General features: G+C 44.1%; 1 protein-coding gene across 2 annotated transcripts in view; it reads right to left on the bottom strand.

Moving 5' to 3' along the window:
- The window catches only part of LOC110531583 (calpain-1 catalytic subunit), a 34,862-nt gene extending 20,727 nt beyond the window's left edge, over positions 1 to 14,135 (bottom strand). The window contains exons 1-2 of one of the 2 annotated variants that reach the window (XM_036987391.2): positions 13,923 to 14,135; positions 2,305 to 2,992 (exon numbers count right to left, since the gene is read on the bottom strand). In XM_036987391.2, coding sequence (XP_036843286.2) covers positions 2,305 to 2,556 — 252 coding nt within the window. In that variant the 5' untranslated portion in view covers positions 2,557 to 2,992; positions 13,923 to 14,135. Of the gene's footprint in view, positions 1 to 2,304; positions 2,993 to 13,337; positions 13,767 to 13,922 lie in introns of those variants that run through there. The other variant, XM_090183609.1, reaches the window with a different exon arrangement.
- Positions 14,136 to 15,326: the final 1,191 nt, after the last annotated feature.

Here is a 15,326-nt window from a genome sequence, read left to right as displayed (position 1 = left end):
AGGTTCAGTAAAAATATGTAAGAATATGGTCTAGGTTCAATAAGAATATGGTCTAGGCTCAGTAAGAATATGTTCTAGGGGTTCAGTAAGAATATGGTCTAGGTTCAATAAGAATATGGTCTAGGTTCAGTAAAAATATGTAAGAATATGGTCTAGGTTCAATAAGAATATGGTCTAGGTTCAGTAAAAATATGTAAGAATATGGTCTAGGCTTAATAAGAATATGGTCTAGGTTCAGTAAAAATATGTAAGAATATGGTCTAGGTTCAATAAGAATATGGTCTAGGCTCAGTAAGAATATGTTCTAGGGGTTCAGTAAGAATATGGTCTAGGTTCAATAAGAATATGGTCTAGGTTCAGTAAAAATATGTAAGAATATGGTCTAGGTTCAATAAGAATATGGTCTAGGTTCAGTAAGAATATGTAAGAATATGGTCTAGGTTCAATAAGAATATGGTCTAGGCTCAATAAGAATATGGTCTAGGTTCAGTAAAAATATGTAAGAATATGGTCTAGGCTCAATAAGAATATGGTCTAGGTTCAGTAAAAATATGTAAGAATATGGTCTAGGTTCAATAAGAATATGGTCTAGGCTCAGTAAGAATATGTTCTAGGGGTTCAGTAAGAATATGTTCTAGGGGTTCAGTAAGAATATGGTCTAGGTTCAATAAGAATATGGTCTAGGTTCAGTAAAAATATGTAAGAATATGGTCTAGGTTCAATATGAATATGGTCTAGGTTCAGTAAAAATATGTAACAATATGGTCTAGGCTCAATAAGAATATGGTCTAGGTTCAAGAAGAATATGGTCTAGGCTCAGTAAGAATATGTTCTAGGGGTTCAGTAAGAATATGGTCTAGGTTCAATAAGAATATGGTCTAGGTTCAGTAAAAATATGTAAGAATATGGTCTAGGTTCAATAAGAATATGGTCTAGGTTCAATAAGAATATGGTCTAGGTTCAATAAGAATATGGTCTAGGTTCAGTAAAAATATGTAAGAATATGGTCTAGGTTCAATAAGAATATGGTCTAGGTTCAGTAAGAATATGTAAGAATATGGTCTAGGTTCAATAAGAATATGGTCTAGGCTCAGTAAGAATATGGTCTAGGTTCAATAAGAATATGGTCTAGGCTCAATAAGAATATGGTCTAGGTTCAGTAAGAATATGTAAGAATATGGTCTAGGTTCAATAAGAATATGGTCTAGGCTCAGTAAGAATATGGTCTAGGTTCAGTAAAAATATGGTCTAGGTTCAGTTAGAATATTTCTAGGTTCAGTAAGAATATGTTCTAGGTTCAGTAAGAGTATGGTCTAGGTTCAGTAGGGACAGGTAGGGCCAGGAGTTTTCCTACATCTAGCTGGTAAGAGGGAACGGTCTAACACTATAGTGTCTGCGGGTTTCACTCCTCCCTTGTAACTGATTGATCAATTAAGGTCACTGATCATTTAGGAACTCCCCTCAATTGGTTGCTTATGTCATAATTGGACACAAATAAAGGCAATAACAAAAACCTGCAGAGACTCGACCCTCTGTGGAATGGCATGACACCCATGTATGGATTGACACCCCTGGATGGTATGACACCCCTGAATGGATTGACACCCCTGTGTGGTATGACACCCATGTATGATATGACACCCCTGTATGGATTGACACCCATGTATGGATTGACACCCCTGAATGGATTGACACCCCTGAATGGATTGACACCCCTGTGTGGTATGACACCCATGTATGATATGACACCCCTGTATGGATTGACACCCATGTATGGTATGACACCCATGTATGGATTGACACCCCTGAATGGATTGACACTCCTGTATGATATGACACCCCTGGATGGTATGACACCCATGTATGTATTGACACCCCTGTATGGTATGATTCCCCTGTGTGGTATGACACCCCTGAATGGATTGACACCCATGTATGGATTGACACCCCTGTATGGATTGATACCCCTGTATGGTATGACACCCATGTATGCATTGACACCCCTGTATGGTATGACACCCCTGCATGGATTGACATCCCTGTATGGTATGACACCCATGTATGTATTGACACCCTTGTATGGTATGAGACCCCTGCATGGATTGACACCCCTGTATGGATTGACACCCCTGTATGGTATGACACCCATGTATGTATTGACACCCCTGTATGGTATGACACCCCTGTATGGTATGACACCCCTGTATGGATTGACACCCCTGTATGGATTGACACCCCTGGACTAATAGGGTCAGTAGGGAAGGAGAAGGATCAGCCTAAACTCCATCCTCTGTATCATCTCACCGGGGGTCTCTTCCAGCGTACTCCCTGGGTCTTGGAGGAGCGGGGTCCCAGCTCGTTGAACCCCAGAGAGGAGGCGGCGCAGGGGAACAGGCTGTCCTCAAACAGGCTGCTGCTCTGGAGACACTGGGCCCTCAGCGACTCAAAGTCCTGGCCCTGGAACTTCACGGCGTTGTGGTTCTGACCCAGACCCTCGTCCCGGTCCCACTGGCTCCGCAGCTTGGCGGCCATCCCTGATGCGTACACCTGCTCCATTCTTACCTACAGCAGACGGCTGTGGCAGGGGTCTGAGGTCACAGCTGATCCAGGGAGCCTGTCAGGGATGAGGTTTATGGCTGATGTCCAATCAGGAATCAGATAGGGAACAGACAATTAAGAGGTGTGAATTAAAGATGAGGCGGGGATAATAGACTGTGACAGGCAGTTGGCTTAATGGAACACAGTGACAGTCCTAGTCATGTAAAGGTGACAGAGTGGGGACTGGAGGATGACTGGAGGATGACTGGAGGGTGACTGGAGGGTGACTGGAAGATGGGCTCAGGAGTAAGATGTCTTCTTCACAGCATCAGGCAGATTTCAGAGCCACGGCAACAATATGAAGCAATTCACTGATTGGCTGGCTGTAACTTTTTGCAGACAGAGCTCAGAAGCCGATAGGATGAGACTCTACCTTGTTGTCCCACCAACACCCCTGGAAAACAGAGAGGGAGAAAAATATAAATTAAATTCAAAAACATGAATATCTGCTTCTGTTAAACGGCTCTACTAATGTATACTTCATTCAGTTACAGGCTTGTTCAGCTCTGTGCAGCACAACAACAACAAAAATATACACAGGTAAGACAGAGAGTTAGCAAATAGCACGTTGCCTCCCCTACCGCTGATTCATTTTCAGACAGCCGTGCATGCTAGCTAGCATAGGATTACACACAATAATAGTCCCATCAATCAAACTCTGTAGTTCAGTTCTCTATTGAATAACACTGTAACACACTGTGAACAGTGTTGAGTCATAAGTGTTTGTCTCGGGGAGATGGTGTAACTTGGGGTATTGTGTGTGTGTGTGTGTGTGTGTGTCAGAGTGTAAACAGTGGGTTACTGAGAGGGTGTGGTGCCATTTAACCTAGAGGAGAACATGCAAAAAAACTCTCAGGCTCTCTGTTGACTACTGCACAGTCAGAGGAACTGCTGCCTGTTTCAGTTTGCTGTCTCCAGTTCCACAGCCTCTCTTTTATTCTTTCTAACCTGTTTCCTCACATCACTCTATTTCTTCTCTCTCCCCCTTTCTCACTTTTGTTCTCCCACAAACAACCACAAATAGAGAAGAGAGAGGGAGAGAGAGAGAGAGGGAGAGAGAGAGAGAGAGAGAGAGAGAGAGAGGGAGAGAGAGAGAAAACAACTACTTCTAATCTATTTTTTTGTCTCACTTTCAAATGTTTAGTTTGTTGAACATCTCTCTCTCTCTTCCTTTTTCGGTCTCTCAACTTTCACTCACTCACACTGGCTGACTGTTATCTACAATGAGTTCTCTTCCTGTTCTACCCCTCAACTGTCAGTCAAAACAAACCCTGAGCTTTGACTGCTTCTCATTGGTTCAGAGAGTGGCAGGAGAACCCAGTCCCAGCTTTCACCGACTACACTGAGCCACACCCATCACATATGGCCTGTTCTGCTGTTGACTGACTCAAACATTCTTCTGGTCAGAGTTGTGCATATAGTCAGTAGGAGTCTTCTCAACAAGAAGGGTTTCAACTTATTTGAATATTCAGAGTTCCTCACATGTAGAATATTTCTGTTTGCGCCTCACTGCAAATAGTTTCACTGACATGAAATGACAGATTAGTAGTCTGCAAATCCAGACTCATCATAACTACATCAACCCACTGCTGTTCCAGTGAAATACATGATTTTTCTTACTGTACTGTAGCATGTTACTACCACTTTGTCCGTATTGCCACTGAAGTAGCCTAAAACTGAGATAATTTTTTTTATGAAACAACAACGTGGCGCTACAGACGTCTGTATTACATAGGAGATAACACAAAGAGAGAGAATGACAGAGGAAGAGAGAGAGAGAGTGAACGCCCTTTATGGTTGTGAGGTCTTGGGTCCGCTTACCAACCAAGAATACACGAAATGGGACAAACACCATATTGAGACTCTGTCATGGTTCCACCTGTTACCAGAGGGCGGCAGAGACCGTTCTAGAGACATGAACAACACCCAGGTGTGTCCTATTTACTCGTTATGATTTCCCTGTTAAATAGGTGTGTTGTCGTTTGCTGAAGCTAGAATTGTTAACTGTTTGCGGTTGTTTCCTGAGTGAGTGTTTGAGACTTAGTGTTTGTTGTTTTATTCAAGTGTACTGTGATCCTGAAGCTACCGGTTCTCAGTGAAGTATTATGTTTATCTTTAACCACTGATTCCTCATCTGGTCTCTTCTCTGCACCTGCGTCCAAACTTACCACGTCACCCGTGTCCCATGTAAAACACCAAATAATGAGCAGAGCAGAATTAGGCCGATACCGAAAATCCAGAAAAGAGCCGTTAAATTCTATAACCACCTAAAAGGAAGCGATTCGCAAACCTTCCATATCAAAGCCATCACCTACAGAGAGATGAACCTGGATAAGAGTCCCCTAAGCAAGCTGGTCCTGGGGCTCTGTTCACCACCACAAACAGACCCCACAGAGCCCCAGGACAACAACACAATTAGACCCAACCAAATCATGAGAAAACAAAAAGATAATTACTTGACGCAAAAAAATTGCTAAAACATTTAGCAAACTGCAATGCTATTTGGCCCTAAACAGAGAGTACACAGTGGCAGAATGCCTGACCACTGTGACTGACACAAACTTAAGGAAAGCTTTGACTATGTACAGACTCAGTGAGCATAGCCTTGCTATTGAGAGAGACCGCCGTAGACAGACCTGGCTCTCAAGAGAAGACAGGCTATGTGCTCACTGCCCACAAAATGAGTTAGAAAATGAGCTGCACTTCCTAACCTCCTGCCAAATGTATGACCATATTAGAGATACATATTTCCCTTAGATTACACAGATCCACAAAGAATTTGAAAACAAACTCCATTTTGATAAATTCCCATATCTATTGGGTGAAATACCACAGTATGCCATCACAGCAGCAAGATGTGTGACCTGTTGCCACAAGAAAAGGGCAACCAGTGAAGAAGAAACACCATTGTAAATACTAGAGGTCGACCGATTATGATTTTTCAACGCCGATACTGATTATAGGAGGACCAAAAAAAGCCGAAACCGATTATTCGGCCGATTTTAATATATATATATATATATATATATATATATATATATATTTGTAATAATGACAATTACAACAATACTGTAACGATTTTCTTCCTCCCTCCAAAGGTGCGGACTCCGGCCGCAAAACCTGAACCTATAGGGGAGGGTCTGGGTGGGTGTCTGTCCGCGGTGGTGGCTCTGGCGCGGGCCGTGGACCCCACTCCACCCTAGTCTTTCTCCGCCTCTTTAACCGCCTCCGTGGCCTCTTTAGAGCGGCGACCCTCGCCGCCGACCTCGGACTGGGGACCCTAGCAATGGGTCCTAAATGGACGGGAGATTCCGGCAGCACCGGAGTGAAGGGCAATTCTGGCAGCTCCTGGCTGACGGACGGCTCTGGCAGCTCCTGGCTGACGGACGGCTCTGGCAGCTCCTGGCTGACGGGCGGCTCTGGCTGCTCCTGACTGACGGGCGGCTCTGGCAGCTCCTGGTTGACGGACGGCTCTGGCAGCTCCTGGCTGACGGGCGGCTCTGGCAGCTCAGGACAGACGGGCGACTCTGGCAGCTCAGGACAGACGGGCGACTCTGGCAGCTCAGGACAGACGGGCGACTCTGGCAGCTCAGGACAGACGGGCGACTCTGGCAGCTCAGGACAGACGGGCGATGCTGGCAGCTCAGGACAGACGGGCGACTCTGGCAGCTCAGGACAGACGGGCGACTCTGGCAGCTCAGGACAGGCGGGTGACTCTGGCAGCTCAGGACAGACGGGCGACTCTGGCAGCTCAGGACAGACGGGCGACTCTGGCAGCTCAGGACAGACGGGCGACTCTGGCAGCTCAGGACAGAAGGGCGACTCTGGCAGCTCAGGACAGACTGGCGACTCTGGCAGCTCAGGACAGACGGGCGACTCTGGCAGCTCAGGACAGACGTGAGACTCTGGCAGCTCAGGACAGACGGGAGACTTTGACAGCGCTGGGCAGGAGGAAGACTCTGGCAGCACTGAACAATCGGGAGAACCTGTAGGGAGGAGACGGAGAGACAGCCTGGTACGGGGGGATGCCTCCGGAGGGCTGGTGCGTGGAGGTGGCACCGGATAGACCGGACCGTGAAGGCACACTGGAGGTCTCGAGCACCGAGCCTGCCCAACCCTACCTGGCTGAATGCTCCCCTTAGCCAGGCCAGTGCGGCAAGGTGGAATAGTCCACAATGGGCTGTGCTGGCGAACCGGGGACACCATGCGTAGAGCTGGTGCCATGTACCCTGGCCCGAGGAGACGCACTGGAGACCAGATGCGCTGAGCCGGCTTCATGGCACCTGGCTCGATGCCCACTCTAGCCCGGCCGATACGAGGTGCTGCTATGTACCGCACCGGGCTATGCCTGCGCACCGGGGACACCATGCTCCTCACGGCATAACACGGTGCCTGCCCGGTCCCTCTCTCCATGGTAAGCATGGGGAGTTGGCGCAGGTCTCCTACCTGACTTCGCCACACTCCCCATGTGCCTCCCCCAATAAATTTTTGGGGCTGCCTCTCGGGCTTCCAATCGCTGCCTCCAGCTCTGCCTTGGGGCGACGGTACTCTCCAGCCTGTGCCCAGGGTCCCTTGCCGTCCAGATTCTCCTCCCATGTCCAGTAGTCCTGAGATCGCTGCTGCTGCCCGTTACCACGCTGCTTGGTCCTTTGGTGGTGGGTGATTCTGTAACGATTGCGGAGGAGGAGGAGGAGGAGTAGGAGAGATCGGACCAATGTGCAGCGTGGTAAGTGTCCATAACGATACTTTATTTACATGAACACTAAACTACAAAATAACAATGTGAAATACCGAAACAAACGAAACAGTCTCGTGTGGCACAAACACTGACACGGAAAATAATCACCCACAACCCAAAAGTGAAACCAGGCTACCTAAGTATGGTTCTCAGTCAGGGACAACGATTGACAGTTGCCTCTGATTGAGAACCATACCAGGCTAAACACAGAAATCCCAAATCATAGAAAAAGGAACATTGACAACCCACCCAACTCACGCACTGACCATACTAAACAAAGACATAACAAAAGAACTAAGGTCAGAACGTGACAAATACTGAATGAACACTTATTTTAACTTAATATAATACATCAATAAAATAAATGTAGTCTCAAATAAATAATGAAACGTTCAATTTGGTTTAAATAATGCAAAAACAAAGTGTTGGAGAAGAAAGTAAAAGTGCAATATATGCCATGTAAAAAAGTTTAAGTTCCTTGCTCAGAACATGAGAACATATGAAAGTTGGTAGTTCTTCAATATTCCCAGGTAAGAAGTTTTAGGTTGTAGTTATTATAGGACTATTTCTCTCTATACCATTTGTATTTCATATACCTTTGACTATTGGATGTTCTAATACGTACTTTAGTATTGCCAGCCTAATCTCGGAAGTTGATAGGCTTGAAGTCATAAACAGCGCAATGCTTGAAGCACAGTGAAGAGCTGCTGGCAAATGCAGGTGTCACGACTTCCGCCGAAGTCGGTCCCTCTCCTTGTTCGGGTGGCGTTCGGCGGTCGACGTCACCGGCCTTCTAGCCATTGCCGATCCACTTTTCATTTTCCATTTGTTTTGTCTTTGTTTTACACACCTGGTTTCAATTCCCCAATTACATGTTCATTATTTAACCCTCTGTTTTTCCCATGGTTTTTGTGCGTGATTGTTTTACGTATGTTCGGCCCGTTATTGTGGGCTCGGTATTACGACATGTTATTGGAATATTTGAGTAAAGTTACTTGTGTTACACATCTCTGCTGTCCTGCACCTGACTCTTCTGCACCAGCTACACCCAGACCATTACAGCAGGAAAGTGCTGTTTGAATGAATGCTTATGAGCCTGCTGCTGCCTACCATCACTCAGTCAGACTGCTCGATCAAATCATAGACTTAATTATAATATAATAACACACAGAAATACGAGCCTCATGTCATTAATATGGTCAAAACCGGAAACTATCATTTCGAAAACAAAACGTTTATTCTTTCAGTGAAATACGGAACCGTTCTGTATTTTATCTAACGGGTGGCATACCCTAAGTCTAAATATTGCTGTTACATTGCACAACCATCAATGTTATGTCATAATTATGTACAATTCTGGCAAATTAATTACGGTCTTTGTTAGGAAGAAATAGTCTTCACACAGTTCGCAACGAGCCAGGCGGCCCAAACTGCTGCATATACAGAACGCAGGGGAAGTGACACAATTTTCCTAGTTAAAATAAATTAACGTTAGCAGGCAATATTAACTATATATGCAGGTTTAAAAATATATACTTGTGTATTGATTTTAAGAAAGGCATTGATGTTTATGGTTAGGTACACATTGGTGCAACGACATTGCTTTTTTCGCGAATGCACTTGTTAAATCACCCATTTGGCAAAGTAGGATGTGATTCAATGATAAATTAACAGGCACCGCATCGTTTATATGCAATGCAGGACAAGCTAGATAAACTAGTAATATCATCAACCATGTGTGGTTAACTAGTGATTATGTTAATATTGATTGTATTTATAAGATAAGTTTAATGCTAGCTAGCGCCTTACCTTGGCTCCTTGCTGCACTCGCATAACAGGTAGTCAGCCTGCCACGCAGTCTCCTCGTTGAGTGCAATGTAATCGGCCAAAATCGGTGTCCAAAAATGACGATTACCGATTGTTATGAACTTGAAATCGGCCTAATTAATCGGCCATTCCGATTAATCGGTCAACCTCTAGTAAATACAACCTATATTTATGTTTATTTATTTTCCCTTTTGAACTTGAACTATTTGCACATCATTACAACACTGTATATAGACATAATATGACATTTGAAATGACTTTATTCGTTTGGAACTTTTGTGAGTGTAATGTTTACTGTTCATTTTTTTTATTTCACTTTTGTTTATGATCTATTTCACTTCCTTTGGCAATGTATACATATGTTTCCCAAGCCAATAAAGCCCCTTAAATTGAAAAATGAATTGAGAGCGAGGGTATAGGTCAATACGTTAAGCTATAATAACACCATTGTTTGTCTTAAAGCATTAGAACCAATGCAAGAGTAATTCTGCATGCCTTTCCAAATAGCAGGGAGCTCACATTTCACCATCCACTGTGCTCCCTACTCGCTCACTGTAACTAAACATCTCAAGTGTCTTTTCTCCTGGGTAAACAAAATGGTCACACTGACACGACACGTTCCAGAAGTGTGTGTGGGCCAGTGATAATGTTGTAATGGGTGTGTAGGTCTAGATTATAAATAGATATAAAAAGGTAAAACTCAACTCTGACTGTCAGGAAGGTTTTCAGAAAAACAACAGACGGTCTGGCCAGCTGTCAAAGGCATGCTCTCATCAAGTTGACAAAGACGAGAGGCTATGTTCTTTAACACTGCTTGTCCAGCTTAGCTGCGTTTCAACCAATAATTGTCTTTTGACATTGGGCTGGGAGACATACTTGTAAGTAGGCTATGTCTTCCAGCACAATGTCAAAGGACAATTCTTGGTTGAATCGCAGTTAAGCTGGACAAGCAGTGTTAAAGAATATTGCCTCTCATCTGGCTGCCCATGCCTTTCATACAATTGACAAAATTCTCATGTGGATTTAGTTGTGGCTTTTACAACCAGAGGCAAGTCCAACCATAGTCAGTTTGTGGAATATTTGAGGAAAGTAAAGAAGCTAGATAGGCTAGTTTTTTGTTGTTGTTAATAGTTCATTTGAAATATGCAGAATAAACTGAATAGAATTGGCCAGTCTAAAACATGTCTAAAAGTAGGCAAACACCCATGAAATCCTGACACAGTTACAATGTTTCAACACTGCTGGTCTACTACACTTTGTTTCAAAACCAGGCTACATCCGCTCATGTTCTCAAACTCATTGCGAGCCAGCTGCAGCAACGTGAAACAGATGTATCCAATATTGCAATGAGTTTCGTCCTTTCGTCCTAGTAAACTGATAATAGCCATCATTTGTACAGTAGCGGGATGTTACACTCCTGTTTATATAAACACTAATGACATACCTTTCCTATACCTTGTGGTGGTTATTTTCAGGTTCATGTTTAGTTCTGTTCCACCTACAGCTCAGTTCACAGCTCGTACTGTATTTGGTTTAGAAACACCCTGCCACTGTCTTGCAGGCAACAATGCTTCTTTCAAAATGACAGGCCTCTGCAGCACAGACAAGATGACAGGCCTCTGCAGCACAGACAAAATGACAGGCCTGAGCAGCACAGACAAAATGACAGGCCTGAGCAGCACAGACAAAATGACAGGCCTCTGCAGCACAGACAAGATGACAGGCCTCTGCAGCACAGACAAGATGACAGGCCTCTGCAGCACAGACAAAATGACAGGCCTGAGCAGCACAGACAAAATGACAGGCCTGAGCAGCACAGACAAAATGACAGGCCTCTGCAGCACAGACAAAATGACAGGCCTGAGCAGCACAGACAAAATGACAGGCCTGAGCAGCACAGACAAAATGACAGGCCTGAGCAGCACAGACAAAATTACAGGCCTGAGCAGCACAGACAAAATGACAGGCCTGAGCAGCACAGACAAAATGACAGGCCTCTGCAGCACAGACAAAATGACAGGCCTCTGCAGCACAGACAAAATGACAGGCCTGAGCAGCACAGACAAAATGACAGGCCTCTGCAGCACAGACAAAATGACAGGCCTGAGCAGCACAGACAAAATGACAGGCCTGTGCAGCACAGACAAAATGACAGGCCTGAGCAGCACAGACAAAATGACAGGCCTGTGCAGCACAGACAAAATGAAAATAAAAGATACACAAGTATTACAGAGAGTTAGCAAATAGCACGCTGCCTCCCTTCTCTCCTATTAATTTTAGACAGCAGAGGATTACTACAATAATAGTCCCGTGATTCAAGCTGACTGTAGTTCAGTTCTCTATTGAATAACACACTATGAACAACGTTGAGTCATAAGTGCTTGTCTCTGGGAGATGGTTTGGATGTAATTTATGAGTGTCTTATAGTGTAAACAGTGGGGTATTGAGAGGGTGTGGTGCCATTTAACTTCGAGGAGAATGGGAGGCCACGTGCCTTTGAATCATTTAGCAGAAGCTATTATCCAGAGCGACTTACAGGAAAATTAGGGTTAAGTGCCTTGCACATCAGCAGATGTTTTACCAAGTCGGCTTGGCGATTCGAAGCAGCACACTTTCAGGTAACACTCTTAACCACTAGGCTACCTGCTACCCTGCCACACTTAAAAACATGCAAAACAGAGAGAGAGAGAGAGAGAGAGAGAGAGAGAGAGAGAGAGAGAGAGAGAGAGAGAGAGAGAGAGAGAGAGAGAGAGAGAGAGAGAGAGAGAGAGAGAGAGAGAGAGAGAGAGAGAGAGAGAGAGAGAGAGAGAGAGAGAGAGAGAGAGAGAGAGAGAGAGAGAGAGAGAGAGAGAGAGAGAGAGAGAGAGAGAGAGAGAGAGAGAGAGAGAGAGAGAGAGAGAGAGAGAGAGAGAGAGAGAGAGAGAGAGAGAGAGAGAGAGAGAGAGAGAGAGAGAGAGAGAGAGAGAGAGAGAGAGAGAGAGAGAGAGAGAGAGAGAGAGAGAGAGAGAGAGAGAGAAAACAACTGTTTCAAATCTATTTTAAACCTTTCAGATGTTTAATCTGTTTAGCCTCTTTCGCTCTTCCATTCTTTCATTTTCAGTCTCTCAACTTTAACTCACTCACACCGGCTGGCTGTTATTTACACAGAGCTCTCTTCCTGTTCTACACCACAACTGTCAGTCAAAACAAACCCTGAGCTTGGTCTGCTTCTCATTGGTTCAGAGAGGGGCAGGAGAACCCAGTCACAGCATTCACCCACTACACTGAGCCACACCCATCACCTATGGCCTGTTCTGTTGTTGACTGACGCAAACTTTCTTCTGGTCAGTTGGAGTTGAGGCGAAACTGAAAGGAAAGACAATGGAAGAGTTGTACCACCGTAGGATAGGAGAGATAATACAGTGAACACATCTCTTTAAGTGGGAAAACACCATATTTTGGGGGACAGTTACAGTACCTACCCAATCCCTACTTAACCTGTACAGGTTCCAGTATGTCATTTTTCCACCTGTCTTAGGTGGAAGCGTATCACCTTTCTGTGACTGTGGTGGCTTGACAGGCGGAGGTGTGCATATAGTCTTCTCAAGAAGGTCATTAAAGATCCCATGGCACTTGTCATAAGAGTAACCCTGGTGTCCTGGCTAAATTCCCAATCTGGCCCTCAAACCATCAGGGTCACCTAATAATCCCCAGTTTACAATTGGCTCATTCATCCCCCTCCTCTCCCCTGTAACTATTCCCCAGGTCGTTGCTGTAAATGAGAACGTGTTCTCAGTCAACTTACCTGGTAAAATAAATAAATCAAAAATAAATCAAAAAGAAGTACAGTTTCTACTCATTTGAATATTTAATGTTCCTCACACGTGGAATATTTCTCTGTTTTTGTGCCTCACTGCAAATAGATTCACTGGTGTGAAATGACGGATTAATAATCAGCAAATTCAGACTCATCAAAACCACATCAACCCTACTGTGTTCCAGGGAAAGACGTGAGGTGTCTTACTGTAGCCTCTCACTACAGTGTTCTGTATTGCTACTCAAACTGAGATACAAAAACAATGAAACAACCATATAGATGTCGGTATTTGGGGATGAAATCATATATAGCGGTTCGACAGAGAGAAGCAGAGTGAATGAGATTAAATGGGAGATAAACAATACCTGTGTAGCCTACCTGCGCTGTAAAATGGAAACAGCCACCACTCACACATGGACGGTGGGTACAGTTAGAGAAAAACATTCCAAACGGTTTCTTCGGCTGTCCAAAAGGATAACCCTTTTTTGGTTTGAGGTAGAACCCTTTTGGGGTCCATGTAGAACCCTCTGTGTAAAGGAACCCTCTGTTACCTGGCAGCAAAAGGGGTTCTTCATCGGAGGACAGCAGAGGAACTCTTAGGTTTTAGAGAGCACTTTTTTTCTAAGACTGTACTGTAGTTAGACACACACTTTTAACACCCTTTGCCTTCAGAACAAACGAATAGAATTGATCAGTCTAAAATATAAAAGTAACACCCATGAAATCACTGGAACAGAAAATGTGGCATTACGTGCAAACACTGTTAGCCTACATTGTTTCAACACTGCTCCAAGATGTTTCAAAACTAACGTAACATCTGTTCATGTTCGCAAACTGATTGCGAGCCAGAAAACTGAAACAGATGTGTCCAATGACTGTCGCCCTTCTTCGTACTAAACTAGTAATCGCTCTAATTTGTACAGTAGCGTGGAGTTATACTTCTGTTTTTAAAGCATATCCTACCTTTTGGTGGTTATTTTGAGATTCGATATGTTGCTTTGTTTTCTCTGTTCTCTCCCTTACATGTTAAATTCCGTTCCATCCACAGCTCAGTTCACAGCTGCATATTCGGTTCAGAAACGCCCTACCACTTCTCCCCCAGGAAGAAAGCTGACAATGACTCATTGAACGAGTACAAGCAAGCATTGGCGCTCGGCTTCTACACCTGAAACACACTTAATGTTACTGTAAACCATGTTTATAATCCACTATAAATGTGCTTTGCGTTAATAATCATTTTCACTTAATAGTTTGCCCACACTCATACACTTCTAAATGGCTTTACTCACATTTAATTTGTTCCCACTTTGTTTTTGCACAGGGATATTGCCATGGTTTTTAAACTTTATGCTACGGCACCTGGCTATTTGTTATAATATCCATTGAACCTTTTACTTCACCTTGGCATGTCAATTTGGCAAAGATCGCACTTATTTTGTAGATGTTGCTTCCCAGAGCCATATACATTATTTAGAGAGTTTAGTTTCAGTTTGAAGTTTTAATGTCATTTGCACAAGTACAGTGAAATGCCTTTCTTGCAAGCTTTAAACCCAACAATGCAGTAATCAATAACAATGTAATACTAAAAAGAACATAGGGTAGAACAAAACCACAATAAATAAAAATAAGAGGAACACGAGAAATGAAGTAAGCATACTATATACATGGTCAGTCAGTTCCAGTACCATATTTACAATGTGCAGTGATACTGGAGTGATGGAAGCTAGAGGTACAGTACATTACCAAAAGCATATGGACACCGGCTCGTCGAACATCTCCTAAAAAAATGATGAGCATTAAAATGAAGTTGGTCCCCCCTTTGCTGCTATAACAGCCTCCACTCTTCTGGGGAGGCTTTCCACTAGACATTGGAACATTGCTGCGAGGACTAGGTTTCCATTCAGCCACAAGAGCATTAGTGAGGTTGGACACTGATGTTGAGCAGTTAGACCTGGCTCCCAGTCAGCATTCTAATTAATCTCAAAGGTGTTTGATGGGATTGAATCGGGGCTCTGTGCATGCCAGTCAAGTTCTTCCACACCGATCTCGACAAACCTTTTCTGTATGTACCTTGCTTTGTGCACGGGGGCATTGTCATACTGAAACAGGAAAGGGCCTTCCCCAAATTGTTGCCACAACGTTGGAACCACAGAATCGTCTAGAATGTCATTGTACACTGTAGCATTTATATTTCCCTTCACTGGAACTAAGGGGCCTAGCTCAAACCATGCAAAAACATCCCCAGATCATTATTCCTCCCCCACCAAACTTTACAGTTGTACTATGCATTGGACAGGAAGCGCTCTCCAAGCATCTGGCAAACCCAGATTCGTCCGTTGGACTGCCAGATGGTAAAGTGTGAATCAT

This window comes from Oncorhynchus mykiss, chromosome 9 (genome assembly GCF_057628025.1).
Source record: "Oncorhynchus mykiss isolate SJ-2025 chromosome 9, ASM5762802v1, whole genome shotgun sequence".
Classification (NCBI taxonomy): domain Eukaryota; kingdom Metazoa; phylum Chordata; class Actinopteri; order Salmoniformes; family Salmonidae; genus Oncorhynchus; species Oncorhynchus mykiss.
This window is presented reverse-complemented; position numbering and strand designations above follow the sequence as displayed.